Source organism: Phyllobates terribilis, unplaced genomic scaffold, assembly GCF_046119375.1.
Source record: "Phyllobates terribilis strain yellow unplaced genomic scaffold, ASM4611937v1 Scaffold_12__6_contigs__length_324123572, whole genome shotgun sequence".
Lineage (NCBI taxonomy): Eukaryota > Metazoa > Chordata > Amphibia > Anura > Dendrobatidae > Phyllobates > Phyllobates terribilis.
Window position 1 is genome coordinate 261,217,938 of NW_027362772.1, and position 27,983 is coordinate 261,245,920.

The 27,983-nt window shown below is 44.2% G+C and overlaps 1 protein-coding gene and 1 pseudogene across 2 annotated transcripts in view; both read left to right on the forward strand.

Moving 5' to 3' along the window:
* Positions 1-2,422: 2,422 nt before the first annotated feature.
* Positions 2,423-2,881, forward strand: LOC141171797 (dual specificity protein phosphatase 23 pseudogene; annotated as a pseudogene).
* Positions 2,882-13,527: 10,646 nt separating this feature from the next.
* LOC141172569 (tumor necrosis factor receptor superfamily member 14-like) overlaps positions 13,528-27,983 on the forward strand; it is a 52,044-nt gene continuing 37,588 nt past the window's right edge. Inside the window, exon 1 of one of the 2 annotated variants that reach the window (XM_073656921.1) lies at positions 13,528-13,777. In XM_073656921.1, coding sequence (XP_073513022.1) covers positions 13,742-13,777 — 36 coding nt within the window. In that variant the 5' untranslated portion in view covers positions 13,528-13,741. The remainder of the gene's footprint in view (positions 13,778-27,983) is intronic. The other variant, XM_073656920.1, reaches the window with a different exon arrangement.

Sequence of the window (27,983 nt, forward strand, 5' to 3'; positions counted from 1 at the left end):
GTGCACACTGTACCCGCAGCGTGGCTCCTGCAGTGGTTCTGCGGTAATGTGTGCCCGCTATTAAAGACCATGAATATTCACTACAACCCACTCCCATGGGCGTGGGGGGTAGTGAATATTCATAGTCTTTAATAGCGGGCAGATGCGACTGCCGAGCAGTTGCAGGAGCCGCACTGCGGCTACAGTGTGCGCGCTATTAAGGTGAGTGAATATATATGGAATGTATACCTTCGGCACAATAAGAGAAAAATTATTTGATGCCAAAAAATAAGTTTATTAAGAGCGACCCAAAGGAACAAGAATTTCCAACGTTTTGGCTAATGCCTTTATTAAGGTTATCTAAATATAAGAAACATACAGATATAGGGTCATAGTAATGCATATAAATCAAAAACAAAACTCATTAAGCAATTCACTAATCAATAAGAAAAAGATGGAGTAACCTTATAGTTTAAATAAAACAAAACAAAAACGTGGCACATAAGAGATCATCATAATCAGGTAATCTGAGATCATGGGTAAAGTATCTACCTTCATAGAGAACCCAAGTGAGTGACAAGATTTTTGGATTTTTGCCCAGGAGCTGTGGTATGATCAGACCATGTTCCTGCGCGGTCATACACAGCCGTTACACAGTACACAGCAGGGGCACATTTATAAGATTATCTCAGCACAGGAACATTTTATTTAAACACATCCAATTGTGGAAGTTGGTATTTTTCCAAAATCTATTGATTAAAATGAACTTTTGTTCATGGGAAAACCCCTTTAAGTCTCCACTTCTTTCGGTAGAGCTTTCACAAACTGCTTCATCAGTCCATGCTTAACCCCTTTCTGACGTGAGGCGTAATAATACGTCCCTGTCCCCTAGACCTTAATAACCAGGTACGTATTATTAGGCCTCAGCTATTGCACCCGCACAGAGGCAGCTGGCACTCAGTGCCAGGACCGGTGCCTGCACCGCTCATGACATTTTGACCCCCTAAATGCTGCAACAAAAGCCCTTCTGCTCTTGGATCGGAGGCCCCGCGATGTCATCGTAAGGTCCCGATCATTGCCATGGTGACCCGATGTCATCAAGACAAGGCGCAGCGCACGATCAAACTATCTTGTGTCTGCAGGGATGACAGCTAGAAGGCATAGCTATTCTCCTCACTGTTATACCTTATAACTGCGATCAGACTGCGGAAAGTGAAAGTCCCATAGTGAGACTCAGGCTGTGTGCCCACTATGCGTTTTTCAAACATTTTCGCCGCGGAATTTCCGCAGCGAAAACGCTTAAAAAACGCTTGGTAATACGTGACCCATGGTCCCCAATGATAATCCGCATGTGCACATGCTGCGGAAATTTTCGCTGTGGGTTATCATTGTGGAAAAATACACAGCATGTCCATTAATTTTGTGGACACGCAGCGTAATTGCCGCCATTGACTTGAATTGAAATGCATATCATCCGTGTCAGCACATTTGCACATATGGATATTATGCGATTCTATGTGCGGATGGTACCCGGGTGTGGAGAAGAGGAGACTCTCCTCCAGACCTGAGTACCATAGAACCTGTAAAAAAAAGAATTTAAAATAAAAAATAAAGATTATACTCACCTTCCGATGGCCCCCTGTGTTTTCTCCGCTCTGTCTGGTCTGTTGTATGGGTCGCGGTGGTGTGAAAGGACCTGCCATGATGTAATTTAGTCATGTGACAGGTCATGCGACCACTGACGTCGGCGGTCACGTGACCTGTCACATGACTCAATGACGTTACCGCAGGTCCTTTCACACGTCCGCGACCCATACAACAGACCGGACGGAGCAGAGAAAACACCGGGGGCCATCGGAAGGTAAGTATAATCTTTATTTTTTACCATTTTTATTCTTTTTTTTAAACTATTACTTGACCACACTATATAAATCCATGCCGGTTGCATGGATTTATATAGTGTGACCAAGTTGTCAAGCACTTTTCCAAGTGATGATAAAATAGCTTGGAAAAGCGCTTGATAACCCGCATGTAGAAATGCATGCAAAAACGCTTGACAAACGCTTCTACCTGGCGGGAAAAACGCACGTAAAATCCACATGCGTTTTTCCTGCCAGGGAGATGTGGAAAAAATATGCAGCATTTCTGCATCGTGGGCACTTAGCCTCAGTGAAAAAGTGAAAAAAAAGTTGCAAAAATATTTGTTTAAAAATCACAAAATAATAATAATAATAATAATAATCTTTATTTTTATATAGCGCTAACATATTCCGCAGCGCTTTACATACATTATCGTCGCTGTCCCCATCGGGGCTCACAATCTAATAAATATATAATAAAACTCCTCAGCTCCTAGGGGTTGGGCAGGAGTAATTGGGATTTATATAGCGGCCCTGAAGAGATTGCACTGGAACTAGTGACCTTGGGGTTCCAGGTAGTAGCGATGCCCCCTGTTCCACCACACAACTTTTCCTGGGTGGAACCTGGCCTTGCGGCTGGCATGATAACGCCCCGTCTACCGGCTCATTATGACTACCTCTATGAGAATGGTATCCGACACCTTGTGACCCTGACGGAGCAAAAAAAAACCTTACCACGACACCTGCCCTGGCATCACCCTTCACCATATCTGTATCATGGACTTCTGCCCACCCAGCCTGGAGCAGATCAAGACTTTTTCCTGAAAATTGTGGAGGATGCCAGAGCCAAAGGAGAGGCTGTCTCAGTTCACTGCCTTCACAGTTATAGCCGAACTGGTGCCATGTTGGCTTGCTATCTGGTAATATTCAGAGAGATCACCAGGGTGGACGCCATTCATGAAATCCGCCAGCTCCGGCATGGATCCATAGAGACAACCGAGCAGGAAAAGGCGGTGATACAGTTCCACCACTACATTAAGTGACAAGGGTTAAGTGGGCACTCCCTGGGGACTATGGAATATAATGAAGGGACTCAGTACAACATGTAGTATTTATATACAATATCAGGCAGCACGGTGGCTCAGTGGTTAGCACTACAGCCTTGAAGTGCTGGTGGTCCTGGGTTTAAATCCCACCAAGGACAAAATCTACAAAGAGTTTGTATGTTCTCCCCGTGTTTGTGTGGGTTTCCTCCCACACTCCAAAGATATACTGATAGGGAATCTAGATTGTGAGCCCCGATGGGGACAGTGATGATGTCTGCAAAGAGCTGTGGAATTAATGCCGCCATATAAATGAGTAAAATAATAATAAAAAAATATATATATATATATACACTGCTCAAAAAAATAAAGGGAACACTCAAATAACATATCCTAGATCTGAATGAATGAAATATTCTCATTGAATACTTTGTTCTGTACAAAGTTGAATGTGCTGACAACAAAATCACACAAAAATCATCAATGGAAATCAAATTTATTAACCAATGGAGGCCTGGATTTGGAGTCACCCCCAAAATTAAAGTGGAAAAACACACTACAGGCTGATCCAACTTTGATGTAATGTCCTTAAAACAAGTCAAAATGAGGCTCAGTATTGTGTGTGGCCTCCACGTGCCTGTATGACCTCCCTACAATGCCTGGGCATGCTCCTGATGAGGTTGCGGATGGTCTCCTGTGGGATCTCCTCCCAGACCTGGACTAAAGCATCCGCCAACTCCTGGACAGTCTGTGGTGCAACGTGACGTTGGTGGATGGAGCGAGACATGATGTCCCAGATGTGCTCAATCGGATTCAGGTCTGGGGAACGGGCGGGCCAGTCCATAGCTTTAATGCCTTCATCTTGCAGGAACTGCTGACACACTCCAGCCACATGAGGTCTGGCATTGTCCTGCATTAGGAGGTGACTCACCCAGGCGGGATATGGGGAGAGACTCGGTACCTGGGCCTTTACCTCCTTGGGATGTCACGGCAGTCGGCTCCCGGGTCCGTCCTCTGGGTCACTCTTTAAAAGGGGTTTTAGTGTTTTTAGTTTGTCTCGTGACGCCACCTGTGGTTTCCGGTAATAGTTACCGGCGCTGCTGCAGACCTCCGGGGGTGATGGGATGGCAGCTGGGATGTTTCTGCTCCCCACAGGCGGAGCGGGCCCCCGGGACAGTGTAGGTGCAGATGGTGATGCTGGGCGTTGTAGTGCAGGCGCGGTGGGGTGATGAAAATAACCGACAGAGACAGTGGAGTGCAGTCATCCGAGTTTACTCACAGTTCTTTTCAGGTTCCTCGGGTACACTGCCCAGGTGTCAGACTCCCACGTCGCGCTGCGTTTGCCAGGTAGGGGGTTCAGCACTCCTTCAGGTGTATCAGAAGCACTTTACGGGACCCCCTGTCTTTATGTTCCTTCCTCGGCCGACTTCCCGCGCTGGGTCTTCTCCCTCCTGCCCTGCGCTCCCCACACACAGTCCCGATCGGGTACTCTGAAGTCCCTCTGGGCAACCTGGAGTTCCCGGACCTACTTGATGCCCTTCACGGCGACTAGGGTGAGGCTGTGGCAACTGCACCATGGAAGTGCAGAAGCCTCCGGTTTTTCCAGCCGAGACCTGGAGTAACACGGCTGGTCCAGGGACCGGTTCCCTTCCTGCGGCCTGATCCCTCTGACGCCTGGCAGATTCGGGCGTACGGGTGCCGTCCTGCACTCACTGTACCCCCTGGGATCCCTTCTGTTACCGGAGCCTTCCTCCCTGACTCCCCTCGCACTCCTGGGCCTCCATCTTACTAGGCCCTTTTCTGGAGCAGAGCTCCTGAAGAGACTCTGCTCCCCTCCTCTTCTTACTGCTCACTTCACTGCACAGCACTGCACTGCCACCCTAAGATGGCTTCCCTTTTTATATCTATTCTCTAAGTGCTCCCCTGTTCTACGTCCTCCACCCACACCCACTACTGGTTCCTCCTCTCTTTGGTTCCCCCCACTCCAGCCAGGGACAGAGCAGCCGAAGAAGTGCATAATGCCCTTCCTGCCGGCCTGGAGTAGTGTAGTGTTGAATGCGGGTGTTGGGGTCCCGGGCAGTACTTCCTCCTTACCTGAGAAATGGAGATGCCACACCTCAGGTGAGGTGCAGTACCTCTGTGGCGACTGAACACTCAGGGGCGCCACAGAGGAACCCAGGGCCAACCGCACCAGCATATGGTCTCACAAGTTGTCTGAGGATCTCATCTCGGTACCTAATGGCAGTCAGGCTACCTCTGGCGAGCACAAGGAGGACTGTGCGGCCCTCCAAAGAAATGCCACCTCACACCATTACTGACCCACTGCCAAACTGGTCATGCTGAAGGATGTTGCAGGCAGTAGATCGCTCTCCATGGCATCTCCAGACTCTGTCACGTCTGTCACATGTGCTCAATGTGAACCTGCTTTCATCTGTGAAGAGTACAGCGCGCCAGTGGCGACTTTGCCAATCCTGGTGTTCTGTTGCATTTCTTTGGAGGGCTGCACAGCCCTCCATGTGCTCGCCAGAGGTAGCCTGACTGCCATTAGGTACCAAGATGAGATTCTCAGACCCCTTGTAAGACCATATGCTGGTGCGGTTGGCCCTGAGTTCCTCCTAATGCAGGACAATGCCAGACCTCATGTGGCTGGAGTGTGTCAGCAGTTCCTGCAAGATGAAGGCATTGAAGCTATGGACTGGCCTGCCCGTTCCCCAGACCTGAATCCAATTGAGCACATCTAGGACATCATGTCTCGCTCCATCCACCAACGTCACGTTGCACCACAGACTGTCCAGGAGTTGGCGGATGCTTTAGTCCAGGTCTGGGAGAAGATTCCACAGGAGACCATCCGCAACCTCATCAAGAGCATGCCCAGGCGTTGTAGGGAGGTCATACAGGCATGTGGAAGCCACACACAATACTGAGCCTCATTCTGACTTGTTTTAAGGACATTACATCAAAGTTGGATCAGCCTGTAGTGTGTTTTTCCACTTTAATTGTGGGGATGACTCCAAATCCAGGCCTCCATGGGTTAATAAATTTGATTTCCATTGATGATTTTTGTGTGATTTTGTTGTCAGCACATTCAACTTTGTACAGAACAAAGTATTCAATGAGAATATTTCATTCATTCAGATCTAGGATGTGTTACTTGAGTGTTCCCTTTAATTTTTTGAGCAGTGTATATATATATATATATATATATATATATAGGTGCTTCTCAATAAATTAGAATATAATCAAAAGGTTAATTTATTTCTTCAATACAAAAAGTGAAACTCCTATATTATATAGAGTCATTAGAAACAGAGTGATCTATTTCAAGTGTTTATTTCTGTTAATGTTGATGATTATGGCTTGCAGCCAATGAAAACACAAAAGTCATTATCTCAGTAAATTAGAATACTTTATAACAACAGGTTGAAAAATTATTTTAAAATCCGAAATATTGGTCTACTGAAATGTATGTTCAGTAAATGCCCTCAATACTTGGTCGGGGCTCCTTTTGCATCAATTACTGCATCAATGCGGCGTGGCATGGAGGCGATCAGCCTGTGGCACTGCTGAGGTGTTATGGAAGCCCAGGTTGCTTTGATAGTAGCCTTCAGCTCGTCTGCATTGTTGGGTCTGGTGTCTCTCATCTTCCTCTTGAGAATACCCCATAGAGATCTATGGGGTTAAGGTCAGACGAGTTTGCTGCCAATCAAGCACAGTGATACTGTTGTTTGTAAACTAGGTATTTGTACTTTTGGCAGTGTGGACAGGGGCCAAGTCCTGCTGGAGAAGGACATTTCCATCTCCAAAAAGCTTGTCGGCAGAGGGAAGCATGAAGTGCTCTAAAATGTCCTGGTAGACTGCTGCGCTGACTTTGGTCTTGATAAAACACAGTGGACCTACACCAGCAGATGACATGGCTCCCTGAACCATCACTGATTGTGGAAACTTCACACTAGACCTCAAGCAGCTTGGATTGTGGCCTCTCCACTCTTCCTCCAGACTCTGGGACCTTGATTTCCAAATGAAATGCAAAATTTACTTTCATCTGAAAACAACACCTTGGGCCACTGAGCATCAGTCCAGGTCTTTTTCTCCTTGACCCAGGTAAGAGGCTTCTGGCGCTGTCTATTGGTCATGAGTGGCTTGACACAAGGAATGTGACACTTGTAGCCCATGTCCTGGATACGTCTGTGTGTGGTGGCTCTTGAAGCAATGACTCCAGCAGCAGTCCACTTCTTATGAATCTCCCCCAAATTTTTGAAGGGCCTTTTCTTAACAATCCTTTCAAGGCTGCGGTTATCCCGGTTGCTTGTGCACATCTTTCTACCACACTTTTTCCTTCCACTCAACTTTCCATTAATATGCTTGAATACAGCACTCTGTGAACAGCCAGCTTCTTTAGCAATGACCTTTTGTGGCTTACCCTCCTTGTGAAGTGCGTCACTGACTGCCTTCTGGACATCTGTCAAGTCAGCAGTCTTCCCCATGGTTGTGGAGCCTACTGAAACAGACTAAGGGACCTTTTAAATGCGTAGGAAGCCTTTTGCAGGTGTTTTTTGTTAATTATTCTAATTTACCGAGATAATGACTTTGGCTATAAGCCATAATCATTGGCTGTAAGCCATAATCATCAACATTAACAGAAATAAACACTTGAAATAGATCACTCTGTTTCTAATGACTCTATATAATATATGAGTTTAATTTTTTGCATTGAAGAACTGAAATAATTTAACTTTTTGATGATATTCTAATGTTGTGAGAAGCACTTGTATATACACACACATATTTATACACACATAGAGAACACATGTCCCTCCTTCTATACTATGACCACCACGCCGCCCCCCTTATATACCCCATGACCAACACGACATCCCCTTTTATATATTATGACCACCACGCCATCCCTCCTTTTATACTATGACCACCACGACATCCCCTTTATATACTATGACCACCACGCCGTCCCTCCTATACTATGACCACCACACCGTCCCTCCTTCTATACTATGACCACCACACCGTCCCTCCTTCTATACTATGACCACCACGCCGTCCTCCCTTCTATACTATGACCACCACGTCGTGCCCCCTTATATACTATGACCACCACAACATCCCCCTTTATATACGATGACCACCATGTTGTCCCTCCTTCTATACTATGACCACCACGCCGCCCCCCCTTTTATACTATGACCACCACGCCCCCCCCCCATTTTATACTATGACCACCACGCCCTTCCCTCTTTATTTACTAAGACCACCAGGCCATCCCCTTTATATACTATGACCACCACGCCATCCACCCTTATATACTATGACCACCACGCCATCATCCCTTATGAATTCTACCAGTCCCACCCTCATCACTTTTGAACTGTCTCCCTCACGTTAGCCTTCACCATACTGAGCCCATTTCCGCATACTGAACCTCAACACTACTCCTACATACTGAGCCCACCCAACGCTGCTTGTTTTTTCCATAGACACCCTACGCTGCCCCTTCTCCATTGCAATCCCATGCTGCCTCTTCTCCATCACGATGCCACCCCACGCTGCCCCTTCTCCACCGCTATCCCACTCCACACTGTCCCTTCTCCATAGCGATCCCCCCTATGTTCCAGAGTCAGTGGAAGAGAGGCAATTGGAGGAAATACTCAGTTTAAGGCCACGCTCACACGTTCAGTATTTCATCAGTGTTTTACATCAGTATTTGTACAGTGCCTACAAGTAGTATTCAACCCCCTGCAGATTTAGCTGGTTTGATAAGATGCAAATAAGTTAGAGCCTTCAAACTGCAAACGAGAGTAGGATTTATGAACAGAAGCATAAATCTTACAAACCAAAAAGTTATGTTGCTCAGTTGAATTTTATTAAATTTTAAACATAAAAGTGTGGGTCAATTATTATACAACCCCTATGTTTAATATTTTGTGGAATAACCCTTGTTTGCAATTACAGCTAATAATCGTCTTTTATCAGACCTGATGAGGCCGGCACAGGTCTGTGGAGTTATCTTGGCCCACTCCTCCATGCAGATCTTCTCCAAGTTATCTAGGTTCTTTGGGTGTCTCATGTGGACTTTATTCTTGAGCTCCTTCCACAAGTTTTCAATTGGGTTAAGGTCAGGAGACTGACTAGGCCACTCCAACACCTTGACTTTTTCCCTCTTGAGCCAGGCCTTGGTTTTCTTGGCTGTGTGCTTTGGGTCGTTGTCTTGTTGGAAGATGAAATTACGACCCATCTTAAGATCCTTGATGGAGGAGCGGAGGTTCTTGGCCAAAATCTCCAGGTAGGCCGTGCTATCCATCTTCCCATGGATGCGGACCAGATGGCCAGGCCCCTTGGCTGAGAAACAGCCCCACAGCATGATGCTGCCACCACCATGCTTGACTGTAGGGATGGTATTCTTGGGGTCGTATGCAGTGCCATCCAGTCTCCAAACGTCACGTGTGTGGTTGGCACCAAAGATCTCGATCTTGGTCTCATCAGACCATAGAACCTTGAACCAGTCTGTCTCAGAGTCCTCCAAGTGATCATGAGCAAACTGTAGACGAGCCTTGACATGACGCTTTGAAAGTAAAGGTACCTTACGGGCTCGTCTGGAACGGAGACCATTGCGGTGGAGTACGTTACTTATGGTATTGACTGAAACCAATGTCTCCACTGCCATGAGATCTTCCCGGAGCTCCTTCCTTGTTGTCCTTGGGTTAGCCTTGACTCTTCGGACAAGCCTGGCCTCGGCACGGGAGGACACTTTCAGAGGCTGTCCAGGCCGTGGAAGGCTAACAGTAGTTCCATAAGCCTTCCACTTACGGATGATGCTCCCAACAGTGGAGACAGGTAGGCCCAACTCCTTGGAAAGGGTTTTGTACCCCTTGCCAGCCTTGTGACCCTCCACGATCTTGTCTCTGATGGCCTTGGAATGCTCCTTTGTCTTTCCCATGTTGACCATGTCTGAGTTCTGTTCACAAGTTTGGGGAGGGTCTTAAATAGTCAGAAAAGGCTGGCAAAAGAGATCTTTAATCCACACATGTGAAGCTCATTATTCTTGGTGCCTGAACTACTTCTTAATACTTTAGGGGGACCAAACAGAATTCTTGTGGTTTGAGGGGTTGAATAATAAATGACACTGTGAATTAACTTTTAACGTTTTTAAAGAAAAAAAAACAAACAATATTTGCTGCAGTGCATTTCCCACTTCCAGGCTGATCTACAGTACAAATGTCACAATGCCAAGTTAATTCCGCATGTGTCAACCAGCTAAATCTGCAGGGGGTTGAATACTACTTGTAGGCACTGTAAGCCAAAACCAGGAGTGGGTGATGAATACAGAAGTGGTGCAAGTGTTTCTATTATACTTTTCCTTTGTTCGTTTCTCTACTGATTCCGGCTTACAAATACTGATGTAAAATACTGAATATGTGAACGTTGCCTAAAGGAATAAATCCTGTAAAAAGCCTTCTTTAAAATGGGTTACAGAGGCTTAGCCTAAAGAGGTTTTCCCGTATGCAAGTTTCCCTCCCTATCAGCTTTTACTAGGTTAAAATAATAGGATTAAGTGTTACTCACCCTCCCCAGGTCCAATGTTGATCCTCTGCCACTGATCTGTTCTTTGTTGTTAGGCTGCAGCTTTGACATCATGACAACAGCTATAGCCAATCACTCAGCTCACTGGATATGCTGATGTAGACAGCATGAGCCATTGACCCTGGTGATTGGCTGCAGCGGACAGTGCTTTGTAATCATGTTATCAACGCTGCAACCTGCCAATAAAGACAGGATCAGCGGTGGAGATACAATGCTGGACCTGGGGAGGGTGAGTAACCCTTGAATCTGTTATTATTGTCTGAAGTCATTTCTATTACATACAAAGTAAAAATGCCTGTAGCGGGTCAAAAATGGTCAATAAAAATTTTGGGGAAAAATGATAATGGTCCAATTTAAGTGTAAATTGCCATAAAAACTACCCCAAAAGTACGGCTCTCACAGACATTTTGAACGCAACGTCAGGACTTGATCCGAAATCGACAGCCTCCATATATGCCTATAAGTCTGCAGAGCGGGTCAGGAACACATATCTCAATCCGGACTCAAATTATAAAACATGGATGTGTGAAATCAGCCTCAGGGCTCATTTACACACGTCAGTGCCTCTAGTACTTCTGGTGACCGTTTTCACACATACCAGAGACACATGCACATGAAGACCCATTCAAATGCATGGGTCTCTGCACATGTCAGTGTGTTTCCACAGACCTTGCGTCCGTGGGCAAAATATGCTGATATGTTCATTTTTTGCACACCACACGGGCCGCAAAACGTCCCACACTGATGACACATGGATGATATCCATGTGTCATCAGTGTGACACGTACCGGCCCCAGGGAATCAGCGGTACAGTTAGCGCTGTTCCCAAGCGCCAGGTGCTGAAGGCATCTGTCATCATTGTCCCCTGCTTGCCCTGCGATCAGCACCAGCAGGGGACAATGTTGAGAGTAGCATTCTGCCCCCTCTGTCTCCAACAAGTGTAAAAATAAGAATAAAATAAAAAACACATTATACTCACCTTTACACCTAATTCCCTGAAGCCATGATCCCTGTAAACAAACCAAAAATAAAAAAGAACAATATCCCTCACCTGTCTGAAGTTTCAGTGATATATAGGGTCCCACGGCGTAATCCATCTGTGTGACATTTCTGCATCAGCGTGAGCAGTGGCTTGAGGCCACCGCACACGCTGAGGAGAAGGGGAGAATGACTTGATGCAGCGAGCGGGCCCCTGAACTAGGCTGAGCTAACTGTGCGGTGTCCTGTCACTCAGCGAGCTCAGAGCAGTTCAGGGGATCCCTTGCTGCAGCGAGTAATTTTCCCCTGCTCCTCAGCGTGAACTGTTGCCTCAAACCACTGCTCACGCTGATGCAGAAATGTGACACTGGATTATTTCATCTTTGGACAGGTGAGGGATATTCTTTTTTTATTTTTGGTTTGTTTGCAGGGGACAATGGCTTCAGGGAATTAGGTGTAAAGGTGAGTATAATGTGTTTTCTATTTTATTCTTATTTTTACACTTGATGGAGACAGCGGCAGCAGAATACTATTCTCAACATTGTCCCCTGCTCGTGCTGATTACAGTGCAAGCAGGGGACAATGATGAGAGATTCCTTCAGTACCTGGTGCCTGGGAACAGCGCTAACTGTACCGCTGATTCCCAGGCGACGGTATGTCTGATTCTGATGCGGACATGGTTACCACACAGGTACACATGGACATGGACGTGGATATCTCCAGTACTGTTTTTTCCAGTACCGGAAATATCAGGATGTGGGAAACCAGCCTTAGGACTTATTTTTCACATCCAAAAAAAGGGGCCGCTATTCATGTGTGCTGTTGTGTTTTCTCGTAGGCAAAAAACAATGGATGAAGGTTTTCTGAACTACTAGTGCAAAGTTAATGAATTACTGACCACACTGGGATGTGACTAGGATGCCATCGGAGTGCAGTTCATTTTTTTTTCACTAACCCGTTCACATGAATGGGCGAATAGGACATGACTATAGTAGGACATGTCTCCATTACGGGGTGTAAATTATGGAGGGTGTGGGATTGCTGTTATACCCAGGCCCGAGAGCCTGGGGGAGTGGCCAAAAGGACCCTTTGGACCTTAGGAGAAGACCAATACTATTAAAGATTTATGATAGTTGGGGTTCCGTTAGAGATTTTGCATTGGGGTCCACAAACTTCAAGTTATGCCACTGGCTCCATTCTTTTTTTTTGCCGACCACAAAAACAAATGTGTGAGTAGCCCTGTAGAATATAATGTGTCAGTGTGCAGGCAGTTGAAAAAACTTATAGCACATGGGTGATAAAAAAATGCAGTGTGAATGAGGCCTTAGGCAGGAGGGTTTATGGTGGCACATGCTCTATGGAATACCATCCGCTAATATAAGGGGCTGTATGAGTATTCTCCCCCTGCAAGAATGTCTAACCTCCACTAGAACCTGGCACAACTTTTATCTACCAAAGTTCCATATGAAATCAGAGCCAGGTGGAGATACAGAAGGTCCTGTGGAGGTCTATGGTGCCTTATTGTGGTTTTCTTATGATGATGGAATAGGGTCCTGTGGATGTCTATGGTGCCTTATTGTGGTTTTCTTATGATGATGGAATAGGGTCTTGTGACTGAAGCTGTATAGTTATTCTAGGGTATATCCCCGGCCGTGCCGTGTGCCTAAATGTGATGCAACTGATTCCACTGCAGATATAAGCTCCAGAGACAGACGCAGGTGTATATCAGGTTGTACGATGTCTATCATTTCTCCTTCACCCTATGTGAAAAAAAATTCTGTTTTCTTTCATCATAAATTCAGATCATTCCTGTTCATATCTGATTTCTAGTAGGACACGTTTATTGGTTGCTTAGTGCGATTTTGCCAGAATGAAATCAGAGCCTGAAGGGGATTTGCTTTTAGGTTTCCATGGGGTGTACTCATATGGGATTTTCTGCTGGGAATTACAACAGCAGCACTGTAAACGAGTCTTCACAAGTTCACGATCTGGAGACACCCTGCAGCTAAAAACAACCAACATAGCAGGTCTAACATCTGCAGCGCGTCCACTTAGGCTATATATTTCTGGGGATCACGTCCCACACCTCTCTACAGCTCCTCCCTGGATGACCCGCAGTCATGTGACTCCTCCCTATTGAAGCCTGAAAGTCGCAAGATTCTATTCGGAACTTTGGAACGTTGTGAATCTTTGGACATGGATCGTCCGTTACTGCGGGGAGTGCGGAGGATTCCAAAACCGCAATGATGAGAATGGTGACATCCCGACTGCGGTCAGATCACAGACGACATGGACGGGCGCTTCCTGGTGGTGGCGCTATCCCTGGTGAGCGGAGGGTGCAGCCTGATTACTGCACATTCCTGGTGCTACATCCGGGCACCCTGCGGGCACAAAGCATAGTATATCTGCAATGTGTCATCTCCCTATAATAGTCACACCCGAATAATTAATGTCCCTTGTCCCTGTATCAGAGGTCGCAGCTACTTTCTCTTTCAGGTTTTCTGCGCACTTTTTTGGCATTTTTAATTATTTTGCTGAGGGGTTTTTTAAGTTGCATTTTTTAATAATTATTTCCAACATTGCCTGATTTGATACAAAAGAGAGGTGGACAGGCACATCCATTAATAAAAGAAATCTTCAAGCTTTATTACAAATACATATCTTTAACCTTCCATACAAGGATGATGTGATGCTGGCTCTGACGCGTTTCTGGCGACTTTTGCTCGCTTAATCATATTTTTGGTCGGTTAGCACCATTGGATGTGCGGTCGTGTGTTTTTTTTTGTTTTTTTTCCTACAAATATGTTATATGACACTTTTTTTTGTCAATACTGTTTTTTGGCTGTTTTTGTGGGATGAGCTGTAGTGTTCATTAGCAACATTTGGGGGGTACATATGTTTTTTTTTTATTATTCTTTTCTGTAATTTCCATTTTTTAGGACGGGACATGAGAAAAAAAACAGCAATTCTGCTATTTTTCTTTCTTTTGACATTTACTGTATGGGGTAAAAAAATATATATATTTAAATTAGTTCCCCCAGGGGATTCAATATTATTTCTGTCTATTTCATAATTACCAGTTTCTTATGAAGTTTATCAATTGCCAGGAAGTGCCCCCCTTCCACCATCCTGTTCCTAACTTCCTAATGTTGCAGTCACGATTGACAGCGGCATCTAAGGTTAAGTTCCCACGATGAGTATTTGGTGCCTTTTTAATGCTGCATAAAAAGCAGCTTATTACGTTTTGCAGCAAAGTGGATGGGATTTCTAGAAATCTCCTGCCCGCTGTGTTTTTATTTTACACTGGAGAAACTGAGCTGCAGTGCGGAATTAATATCTGCAACATGTCAATTCTTAGTGACGTACAGTGGGGAAAAAAAGTATTTAGTCAGCCACTAATTGTGCAAGTTCTCCCACTTAAAAAGATGAAAGAGGCCTGTAATTGACATCATAGGTAGACCCCAACTATGAGAGACAAAATGAGAAAACAAATCCTGAAAATCACATTGTCTGATTTGGAAAGAAATGTTTTTCAAATTTTGGTGGAAAATAAGTATTTGGTCAATTACAAAAGTTCATCTCAATACTTTGTTATACAGTACAGACCAAAAGTTTGGACACACCTTCTCATTTAAAGATTTTTCTGTATTTTTATGACTATGAAAATTGTACATTCACACTGAAGGCATCAAAACTATGAATTAACACATGTGGAATTATATACTTAACAAAAAAGTGTGAAACAACTGAAAATATGTCTTATATTCTAGGTTCTTCAAAGTAGCCACCTTTTGCTTTGATGACTGCTTTGCACACTCTTGGCATTCTCTTGATGAGCTTCAATAGGTAGTCACCGGAAATGGTTTTCACTTCACAGGTGTGCCCTGTCAGGTTTAATAAGTGGGATTTCTTGCCTTATAAATGGGGTTGGGACCATCAGTTGTGTTGTGCAGAAGTCAGGTGGATACACAGCTGATAGTCCTACTGAATAGACTGTTAGAATTTGTATTATGGCTAGAAAAAAGCAGCTAAGTAAAGAAAAATGAGTGGCCATCATTACTTTAAGAAATGAAGGTCAGTCAGTCCGAAAAATTGGGAAAACTTTGAAAGTGTCCCCAAGTGCAGTTGCAAAAACCATCAAGCGCTACAAAGAAACTGGCTCACATGAGGACCGCCCCAGGAAAGGAAGACCAAGAGTCACCTCTGCTTCTGAGGATAAGTTTATCCGAGTCACCAGCCTCAGAAATCGCAGGTTAACAGCAGCTCAGATTAGAGACCAAGTCAATGCCACACAGAGTTCTAGCAGCAGACACATCTCTTCAACAACAGTTAAGAGGAGACTTTGTGCAGCAGGCCTTCATTGTAAAATAGCTGCTAGGAAACCACTGCTAAGGACAGGCAACAAGCAGAAGAGACTTGTTTGGGCTAAAGAACGCAAGGAATGGACATTAGACCAGTGGAAATCTGTGCTTTGGTCTGATGAGTCCAAATTTGAGATCTTTGGTTCCAACCACCGTGTCTTTGTGCGACGCAGGAAAGGTGAACGGATGGAATCTACATGCCTGGTTCCCACCGTGAAGCATGGAGGAGGAGGTGTGATGGTGTGGGGGTGCTTTGCTGGTGACACTGTTGGGGATTTATTCAAAATTGAAGGCATACTGAACCAGCATGGCTACCACAGCATCTTGCAGCGGCATGCTATTCCATCCGGTTTGTGTTTAGTTGGACCATCATTTATTTTTCAACAGGACAATGACCCCAAACACACATCCAGGCTGTGTAAGGGCTATTTGACCAAGAAGGAGAGTGATGGGGTGCTGCGCCAGATGACCTGGCCTCCACAGTCAACAGACCTGAACCCAATCGAGATGGTTTGGGGTGAGTTGGACCGCAGAGTGAAGGCAAAAGGGCCAACAAGTGGTAAGCATCTCTAGGAACTCCTTCAAGATTGTTGGAAGACCATTTCCGGTGACTACCTCTTGAAGCTCATCAAGAGAATGCCAAGAGTGTGCAAAGCAGTCATCAAAGCAAAAGGTGGCTACTTTGAAGAACTTAGAATATAAGACATATTTTCAGTTGTTTCACACTTTTTTGTTAAGTATATAATTCCACATGTGTTAATTCATAGTTTTGATGCCTTCAGTGTGAATGTACAATTTTCGTGGTCATGAACATGCAGAAAAATCTTTAAATGAGAAGGTGTGTCCAAACTTTTGGTCTGTACTATATATCCTTTGTTGGCAATGACAGAGGTCAAACGTTTTCTGTAAGTCTTCACAAGGTTGGCACACACTGTTGCTGGTATGTTGGCCCATTCCTCCATGTAAATCTCCTCTAGAGCAGTGATGTTTTGTGGCTGTCGCTGGGCAACACGGACTTTCAACTCCCTCCAAAGGTTTTCTATAGGGTTTAGATCTGGAGACTGGCTAGGCCACTCCAGGACCTTGAAATGCTTCTTACGAAGCCACTCCTTCGTTGCACTGGCGGTGTGATTGGGATCATTGTCATGCTGAAAGACCCAGCCACGTTTCATCTTCAATGCCCTTGCTGATGGAAGGAGGTTTGCACTCAAAATCTCACGATACATGGCCCCATTCATTCTTTCATGTACACGGATCAGTCGTTCTGTTCCCTTGGCAGATAAACAGCCCCAAAGCATGATGTTGCCACCCCCATACTTCACAGTAGGTATGGTGTTCTTTGGATGCAACTCAGCAGAGTTTTCTTTCTACCAAACAGTTCTACTTTGGTTTCATCTGACCAAATGACATTCTCCCAATACTCTTCTGGATCATCCAAATGCTCTCTAGCAAACTTCAGACAGCCCGGACATGTAATGGCTTAAGCAGGGGGACATGTCTGGCACTGCAGGATTTGAGTCCCTGGCGGCGTAGTGTGTTACTGATGGTAGCCTGCGTAACGTTGGTCCCAGCTCTCTGCAGGTCATTCACTAGGTCCTCCCTTGTGGTTCTGGGATTTTTGCTCACCATTCTTAAGATCATTTTGACCCCATGGGGTGAGATCTTGTGTGGAGCCCCAGATCGAGGGAGATTATCAGTGGTCTTTTATGTCTTCCATTTTCTAATTATTGCTCCCACAGTTGATTTCTTCACACCAAGCTGCTTGCCTATTGCAGATTTAGTCTTCCCAGCCTGGTGCAGGGCTACAATTTTGTTTCTGGTGTCCATCGACAGCTCTTTGGTCTTCGCCATAGTGGAGTTTGGAGTGTGTCTGTTTGAGGTTGCGGACAGGTGTCTTTTATACTGATAACAAGTTCAAACAGGCGCCAGTACTACAGGTAATGAGTGGAGGACAGAGGAGCCTCTTAAAGAAGAAGTTACAGGTCTGTGAGAGCCAGAAATCTTGCTTGTTTGTAACTGACCAAATACTTATTTTCCACCAAAATTTGAAAAAAAATTCTTTCCAAATCAGACAATGTGATTTTCAGGATTTGTGTTCCCATTTTGTCTCTCATAGTTGAGGTCTACCTATGATGTCAATTACAGGCCTCTCTCATCTTTTTAAGTGGGAGAACTTGCACAATTGGTGGCTGACTAAATACTTTTTTTTCCCCACTGTATGTTGAATAAAGACCTAGGTCCATCCAGTTCAACCTTTCTCCCCCAATTGTACTCCCTACACTAACTTACTGGGACTTGGCCTCACAAATGTATTATTGCCATTTTTATTATTACTGCACTATTACAATTACAAATGAACCAGTTTATAATTTTTTTTAATTAGTTTTATTATTTGTATTACTCTTAAGATTCTAATAGTGGTATTACTAAAATCCCTATGCCTAAATCTGTTGATCCAGAAGAAGGCAAAAACCCCAAGACACATTCAGCTAGTTTGAGCCACGGGGAAAAATTCCTTCTTGACCCAAGAAAAGGCGATCAGTCCTAAAACCCTGGATCAATTGTACTACTATAGGTGTAACATTTTGTCTAATTTAACTGTAGCCCACAATGTTATTGTTGCGCTCACACCCGGACTGACTGGCGAGAGCATGGTTAATGGTCCCACTGGGCCACGAACCGAGGAGTGCCTGGAGGGGCATGACTAGGGGCCTCGTCAGATCCGACCACGAACACACGGCGGCTTAATCGCCAGGGATTCGCCAGGGATGTTACAGTTATGTGTATCAAGGAAATCGTCCAACCTTTTTTTTGAAAGCTGTTATAGTGTCGGCCATCACTATCTCTTGTGGTCGGCATTCCACAGTCTGACTGCTCTGACTGTAAAGAATCCTTTCCTGTTTAGCTGCTGAAATCGCCTTTCTTCTACCCGTAATAAGTCCCCCCTGGTCCTTAGTATGGTCTTTGGAGGGAATAAGTCATGTGCTAGCCCTTTGTACTGACCACACATATATTTATACGTGTAAATGAGATCTCCTCTAAGGCGTCATTTTTCTAAGCTAAACAAGTTCAACTTTTTCCACATCTCATCATATGAGAGGCCTCCATCCCTTGTAATAATCTAGTTGCCGCCTTTGAACTGACTCTAACTTCTGAATATCCTTTTTAAAATATGGAGCCCAAAACTGGATCCCATTTTCCAGATGTGGCCTCACCAGTGTTTTATAAAGGGGTAACAGTACATTGAGATTGTGGGATTTTATTTCTCTTTTTATACATCCTAAAATCGTATTTGCTTTTGCGGCTGCTGCTTGACATTGAGTGCTGCTGCTCAGCTTACTTGTAACCAGAGTACCCAAGTCCTTCTCCTGTTGTGTAGTCCCAAGTATACTCCCATTTAATGTACAGGTGCATCTCACAAAATTAGAATATTATCAAAAAGTTAATTTATTTCAGTTCTTCAATACAAAAAGTGAAACTCCTATATTATTTAGAGTCATTACAAACAGAGTGATCTATTTCAAGTGTTTATTTCTGTTAATGTTGATGATTATGGCTTACAGGTGCATTACTTTACATTTATCTGCATTAAACCTCATCTGCCGAGTTTTTGCCCATTCAGTCATCTTATCCTGATCGTTCTACAATATCGTGATGTCAAGATCAGATTTTAATATCCTATTACTTTACTCTCAATCCCGTCCCCAAGGTCATCAATAAAGAGGTTAAAAAGAATCGGTCCTAGCACAGATCCTTGCGGCCCCTCACAGGAAAATATACTTTTTATTTTTGTACTGTCCTAATAGACTTGGATGAGATGAAGAAAATCTGCATTTTAAAAAAACTCTTGTAATCCGTACATGACTATAAAATTTTATCAAAGCCAAATATTATGAAATATATCACAATGCAGCTCTATATAAAACATGACATACCGACAAGAGACAAAAAAACACAATGAAAATATGCCAGTAACCTAATTTACCTAACAGGTGCAGAAAATTTGCAACATCAAATACTCATTGTGGGAACGTAGCCTAAAAGGATAAACCGCTGTGATCACAGCAGTTAATCTCAGGTGTTAACTGTGTGTTTAACAAAAAGTTTAGAAAAGTTTTATTGGCTTTGTTTAAAAAAAAGATAATAATTTTAACATCTCTATGGTATAATGTAATGAGGGGGAAAAAGGCATAGCACATGCGTTCCCTTAAATTACATTTTTTAACATCACAAGATAAGCGAATCATTGACCATGTGATTCCACAATTTCTAATAGATTCACAACACTTTGCCCCTGTGGAGTCTATTTTGGCCCCATGTCTTCTGCTGTACCTGGGACTATGCATTGAGCGCTGCTGTTGCTCCCTGGTACTTTAATTGACTGTGTGTGTAGAAAGCAAGCTGGCAATCAATGTGCCGGGAAGTGATTATATAGCTTTACTGTTCCCTGCACCGTCCCAATGACAAGAAACAAGCGACTGCAGGAAGGATATAATTTCATTTTCTCCCTGTAACTGCTGTCCATTTAGTGAACAACCCCTTTTTAAGATAAGTACTCGAGCTTGCATAGTGTGCTCGGGTATGCACAGAGTATCACGGGTGCTCGAGTGACATGTCCGAGTACCCATTGCCACATGTTTTTCAGCTGTTACAGTCACAAAACATGCGGGGATTGCCTGACGACCAGCAGTTAGCATCCATATGCTTGATATTTCTGTATCTATGAGAGCCCGCCTAATTAACGGGTGCGTGTCTCCAGAAGCACAAGCTGGGCATAATGTACTGGTCACTACAACGTACTAGTCACTACAACAACAGTTTGCAATTTTCACTCAGCAACATCCACTGCTGCTTGTTTCTGGAAAACACCCATGTAGTTAAAATCCTCAACACACCTGTAGATAAATTCCCAAGGGGTATGATTTCCAAAATGGGGTCACTTGAGTGAGGATTCTGCTCTTCTAGCACTTAGGGGCTCGGTATATGGAGTCTGCATACTATTCTAGGAAAATCTGCACTCCAGACACAGACACCTCCAGTCTTTCACAGACACCTCTATTGTTGGTATCGAGTATAATGGGGGGTGTCGTGTAATGGTATATGCTAGCTGGGGATCTCTAGCCTGGTATGTGATTGTGACTTGATTATCTGTATATACAGTAACCCTTACACCCTGGTTATATCTATTATCCTGCTATAGTGTTTTTTACGCTAAAGTATTTCTAAATGTTGAAACCTGTGCCCTTGATATTAGGTTATACGGCCATAATTACATGAATCATATGAGTGGAGTTCAACTCTCTCCCGGGCCGTTTGTCTTTAAGTGCAATATTATATGACAACATTGTCTGTAGCAGGGCTGTGGAGTCAGTAAGCCAAACCTCCGACTCCTCAATTTCCATGACACAGACTCCCTCATACACGGCTCATGTTTAACCCATTTCTGACATGATACGTACTAATACGTATCTGCGCCCTGGGCCTAATGGACCAGATACGTAGTAGTACGCATCGGCGCCGGGTGTCATCTGATTCTCACAGCTGACACCCGGTGCTATGTGCTAGGAGCGGTCCCACTCCACTCCCAGAACATTAACCCCCAAAATGCTGCGATCGAAGTCGATCGCAGTATCCTCGTGGCAAGAGGAGGTAAGCGTCGCTTACTCGCCTCTTCCCCGGCGTCCCGCGCTGTCTGTGCGGGGTCCCGGTGGTTGTCATGGTGACTTGATGTCATGACGACATCCGGGTCACCAGACAGCAGGAAGTTAGATAGATCTTGCTCAGTGTGCAGTCTAACTAACTTGTGTGTGCAGGGCTGCAGCCTGCATAGCATAGAGATGCTCCTGCAGCATTTCTATGCTATGCAAGCGAACTGAGTTAAAAAAATGAAAGTCCCTTAGTGGGACAAAGTGTAAAAGTAAATAAAAGAATCAGAAAGTGAAAAAAAAAAAAAAATTGTAAAAAAAAATAAAAATATACTGTACCCATAAATAAATATTAGTCTGAAAAACAAACAAACAATAAAAGTACACATATTTGGTATCGCCGCGTCCGGAACGATCTGACCTATAAAACTGTCCCACTAGGAAACCCCTGTAGTGAACACAATAAAAAATAAAAATACAAAAACCAAGCAAAAAACTACGCTTTATCATCAAACCGACAAAATGTGATTAAAAAGACGAATGCAAATAAAAATGGTACCGCTGAAAACGTCATCTTGTCCCGCAAAAAACAAGCCGCCATACATCTCCCATCAGCCAAAAAATAAAAGTTATAGCTCTCAGAATAAAGCGATGCAAAAAAAATATTTTTTCTATAAAATAGTTTTTATTGTGTAAAAGCGCCAAAGCATAAAAAAATATATAAATGTGGTACCGCTGTAAACGTACTGACCCAAAGAATAAAGCTGCCTTATCAATTTTACCACATTCAGAACGGCATAAAAAAAAGCCCCAAAAAAATCCTAAATTGTTGGTTTTTGTTTGTTCTGCCTCCCAAAAATCGGAATAGAAAGCGATCAAAAAATGTCACATGGCCGAAAATGGTACCAATAAAAACGACAACTCATCCCGCAAAAAACAAGCCATCACATAACTTTCTCGGCTGAAATATGGAAAAATTATAGCTCTCAAAATATGGTGATGCAAAAACTAGTCTTTGCAAAAAAAAAAGACTTTTAGTGTGTGACAGCTGTCAATAATAAAAACCCGATATGAATCTGGTATCGCTGTAATCGCACCGACCCGAAGAATATACCGCACAAGGAACGGCGTAAAAAATAAACTCTAGGGTTATGCTACGGTTAGGGTTGGGGTTGTGCTAGGGTTGGGATTTTTTCAAAAGTAAATGAAAAAAAATAATTATGACGATATGGCGACTAGTGTTGAGCGCAAGTGCTAGCTACTTGAGTTTGCATCGGGTGCTCGGGTATGCACTGAGTATCACGGGTGCTCGAGTGACATGCTCGAGTCTCCGCCCTATATGCTTCGCGGCCAAAAAAGCCTTGCAGGGATTGCCTGCCATGCACCAGCGATACCCCCATGGTTTTTTTGGGTGTCTAATAACTGTGAAACATGTGGGCGGGGACTCGAGCATGTCACTCGAGCACCCTTGATACATGGTGCATACCTGAGTACCTGATATAAACTCAAGTAGCGAGCACTTGCGCTCAAGACTAATGACAACTTATTCAATCTGATGACCTAATGTTATCAATTTCTATGTTGTACCTCTGGGTTAAAAATGTTCACTATACCCATTGATAAAATCCTAGAGGGGTCTAGTTTCCAAAATGGGGTCACTTGTGGGAGGTTTCCACTGTTTAGGCACATGAGGGGCTCTCCAAACGCGACCACTCTCAATTCCAGCCAATTTTGCGTTCAAAAAGTCACACAATGCTCCTTCCCTTCTAAACCCTGCCGTGCGCCCAAACACTGTATTTTCCCCACATATGGGGTATCGGCTTACTCAGGAGAAATTTCACAAAAGTTTTATGGGGTCCATTTTATCCTCTTACCCTTGTGAAAATAAAAAAATTTGGGCTAAAACATAATTTTTGTGGAAAAAGTTTGATTTTTTTATTTTATTTTCACAGCTCCATGTTATAAACTTCTGTGAAGCACCTGGGGGTTAAGGGTGCTCACTACACATCTAAATAAGTTCCCTGAGGGGCCTAGTTTCCAAACTGGTGTCACTTCTGGGGGGGGTTTCCACTGTTTAGGCCCTTCAGGGGCTCCCCAAACGCAAAATGGCGTCCGCTTATTATTCAAGTAAATTTTACATTCAAAAAGTCAAATGCTGCTCCTTCCCTTCCGAACCCTGCCGTGCGCCCATACAGTGGTTTTCCCCCACATATGGGGTATCAGCTTGCTCAGGAGGAATTGCACAACACATTTTGGGGTCCATTTTTTCCTGTTACCCTTGTAAAAAATAAAAAAAATTGGGGTCTAAATTACTATTTTTGTGAAAAAAGTTAAATGTTCATTTTTTTTCCTTCCACATTCCAAAAATTCCTGTGAAGGACCTGAAGGGTTAATAAACTTCTTGAATGTGGTTTTGAGCACCTTGAGGGGTACATTTATTAGAATGGTGTCACTTTTGGGTATTTTCTGTCATATAGACCCCCCAAAGTCACTTCAAATGTGATGTGGTCCCTAAAAAAATGGTTTTGCAAATTTTGTTGGAAAACTGAGAAATCGCTGGTCAACTTTTAACCCTTATAACTTCCTAACAAAAAAAAAATGTTGGTTCCAAAATTATTCTGATGTAAAGTAGACATGTGGGAAATGTTATTTATTAACTATTTTGCGTGACATATCTCTCTGATTTAAGGGCATGAAAATTCAAAGTTTGAAAATTGCGAAATTTTCACCGAATTTCTATTTTTTTTCACAAATAAACGCAAGTGATATCGAAGAAATTTTACCACAATCATGAAGTACAATATGTCACGAAAAAAATCTCAGAATCAGCGGGATCCATTGAAGCGTTCCAGAGTAATTACCTCATAAAGTGACAGTGGTCAGAATTGTAAAAATTGGCCTGGTCATTAACGTGCAAACCACCTTGGGGGGGTAAAGGGGTTAAATGATACATTTACTGCAGCACAGATTAATCTCAGCTAAAAGTCTAGACCCTTAGATCAGGAATAGGACAGACATTTATAGGACATTTCATAACTTTCCCAAATTCTTATAAAAAATATTCCCCACAAACTGCATTGAACTACTGTACCCAATTTATTCTATATTTTAGGAGTTGGAGTTGGTCCATTTTATACCGACTGCACCAAAATGGACACTGACTCCACGACTCCGACTACAACTCCACAGCCCTGGTCTGTAGTCAGGTACTACTATATAATATTATGCACGTTGCCACTTTAGCACTACACTTTGTTTAGAATTGTGTCTAGCACTATATGTGTTTTATAGATTTTTACTATTAAATATTAACCCCTTCACGACATGCACCATACATGTACTGTGCATGCCATGTCCCCCCCTGTGGTGCGGGCTCCGGCCCTGAGCCTGCACTTTTCCGGGCACATGTCAGCTGATTCTTACAGCTGACATGTGCCCGCAACAGCTGCGGGTGGAATTGCGATCCACCTGCGGCTGTTAACTAGCTAAATGCTGCTGTCAAACTCTGACAGCGGCATTTAACTCGCGCTTCCGGGAAGTGACCTTGTTGGCTTCACCCATTGGCGACCACATCAAATGATCGCGGGTCACTGATGGGTTGGCATGACAACCCGGGGTCAAGATGAGACCCCTATGGCTGTCATAGCCGATCTGCTATGAGCGCCACCCAGTGGTCGGCGTTCATAGCAGTTGAGCACTTTTGTTACAATAAAGGAAAAATATTAGTCAGATCGGTAAACGGCGTAACGATAAAAAAAATCCAAACGCCAGAATAACGTTTTTTTTTGCCGCCGCAACATTGCAATAAAATGCAATAACAGGCGATCAAAAGATCATATCTGAACCAAAATGGTATCAATAAAAATGTCAACTCTGCTCACAAAAAATAAGCCCTCACCCAGCCCCAGATCGCAAAAAATGGAGACGCTACGGGTCTCAGAAAATGGCTCCTTTTTTTTTTTTTTTTTTAAACAAACTTTGGATTTTTTTTTCACCACTGAAATAAAAATGAACCTATACATGTTTGGTGTCTACGAACTCGTAATGACCTGGAGAATAATAATGGCAGGTCAATTTTAACATTTAGTAAACATGGTAAAAAAAAAACAACAACTTGTGGAATTGCACTTTTTTTGCAATTTCACCACACTTGGATTTTTTTTCCTGTTTTCCAGTACATGTTATGGTAAAACCAATGGTGGCGTTGAAAAGTACAACTCATCCCGCAAAAAACAAGTTCTCACATGCCCATTTTCACCCAAAAATAAAAAGGCTATGGCTCTGGGAAGAAGGGGAGCAAAAAATGAAAACGCGAAAACTGAAAAGGGCTATGGCGTGAAGGGGTTAAAAGTTCATTTTTAGGGCTCTTTTCTGTAACCTCTCCAGGAAGCAAATAGCGCTCAATCCCTCTCGAGTCTCGCCGTGTGGCTAAGCAGTACTGTACAACCACATATGGGGTATTTTTACATTCAGCAGAAAATGTGGGACAAATTTTGGTGGCATTATTACCTATTTCCCAGTGTAAAAATGTAAAATCTGGGGCTAAAACAAAATTTTGATAGTAAAAATGTAATTATTTTTTCTTCACTGCCCAATGGTATAAAATTCTGTGATCCGCCTGTGGTGTCAATATGATCACTGCACCCCCTAGATGAATTCATTGAGAAGTGTAGTTGTAAAATGGGGTCACTTACAGGGGATACAGCTGTTCTGGCACCTCAGGGGCTCTGCCAATGTGACATGGCCCCCTAAAACCAGTCCAGCAAAATCAGAACTCCAATATGGCGCTTCTTCCCTTCTGAGCTTTGCACTGTGCCTCAAAAGTAGTTTTCAACCACGTATGGGGTATCTGTGTACTCAGGAGAAATTGCACAACAAATTTTACAGTGTGTTCTTTCCTGGTACCCTTGTGAAAGTAAAAAAAAATGTGTCTAAAGTAACATTTTTGTGAAAAAAAGGTTAAATGCTCATTTTTTTCCTTCCACATTACTTCACATCCTGTGAAGCACCTGAAGGGTTAATAAACGTCTTGAATGTGGTTTTGAGCTCCTTGAGGGGTGCAGTTTTTAGAATGGTGTCACTTTTGGGTATTTTCTGTCATATACATTCTGTCAAAAACGCTGCAGAAGCGCTTAAAAAACGCATGATAGAAGGCCTGCCATGTTCCCCAATGATAATCCGCATGTGCTGTGCACATGCTGCGGAAATTTCCGCTGCGGATTATCATTGCGGAAAAAAAACGCAGCACTACCAATTATTTTGCGGAAGTGCTGCGTTTTTGCCGCCATTGACTTGCATTAGAACGCTTGTATTCCGCTTCACTAGATAAGCACATGTGGAATATGTGGCGCCCTGCTGTGCATTGGTGCCACAGATCCTAGAGGGGTGCATGGACGGATTCCTCCACAAGAGGCCCTCACAGCATACACACACCTCCACCTTCCACCTCAGACCACCAGAGGGAGCCCGTTAGGGATATAAAAAGGGAAGGTGGAGCTAGGCAGTTAGTCAGTCTGGAATCTACAGCCTGGAGACACAGTCTAAAGTCAGTCCAGCCCAGACTCAGGGAGCTCAGTTAGTGAGCCTAAGGCGTGCCGACGCCATAAGAGCGGTGAAGAGTAGCGAGGCCTACTGCAAGTGTGAAGCCTAGTGAGGGCCCTGAGCGGCCGAAGGCAAGTGGAGTAGCGAGCTACATAGGGGGCAGAGGAGCTTAACCAGCTCACCCCACAAGCATCTACCGGACACCGGGTCCGCGTCTGCAGGGATCCCTAAGGACCAGCAGAAACTACCGGAATCCCTGGCGAACTATATGTCCCAGGAATACCAGAAGCTGACCGTTATACCAGGGTCAGGAGTCACTGAGGCCCAAGAAACCAGGGAGTGTGATCTCCAACAGAAGGCCCTACCACCAGGTCAGCCGGTGCAAGACAGAGACCAAGTTAGGCCTAGCTTCTGGCAGGTCATAAACTTATCAGGAAAAGGCAAGAAACAGGAGGCCCCACACCCGCTCACTGGGGAGAGTCCTGATATGCACCCTTCACCCTACAGTGCCCTGGATCGTGCCTGAAACACCACCAGTAAAGGTACTGAAGTGAACTACGGTGTGCGTGCCTATTCTTCTACCTTTCCACTGACCCGGCTGGGTCCTCTCTGTCCTGCATCCCTTCTCCTTACGCTGCCCTGAGGCCCTGCTCCACCTGTGGGGAGCCGCGCCAACTAAGCTGCCTGACCACCGGCCTCAGAGGACTGTAGCAGCGCTGGTGATTCTCACCAGACACCACGGGTGGCGTCGCAAACTATCCCCTATCCCATACACCTTTTTCCCATTCCTTTCTTTTTAAGAGTGACCACAGGGTACGGGCCCGGGAGCCGGTCACCGCGACATTCCCCCAAATCTAACAACAAGGCCCGGGCGCCGAGTCGTCCCCAACACCCTGGGCGCGTCAAATACATGCGTTAAGTGTGCGGATGGTACCCAGGTCTAGAGGAGAGGAGACTCTCCTCCGGACCCGGGTACCATAGAAA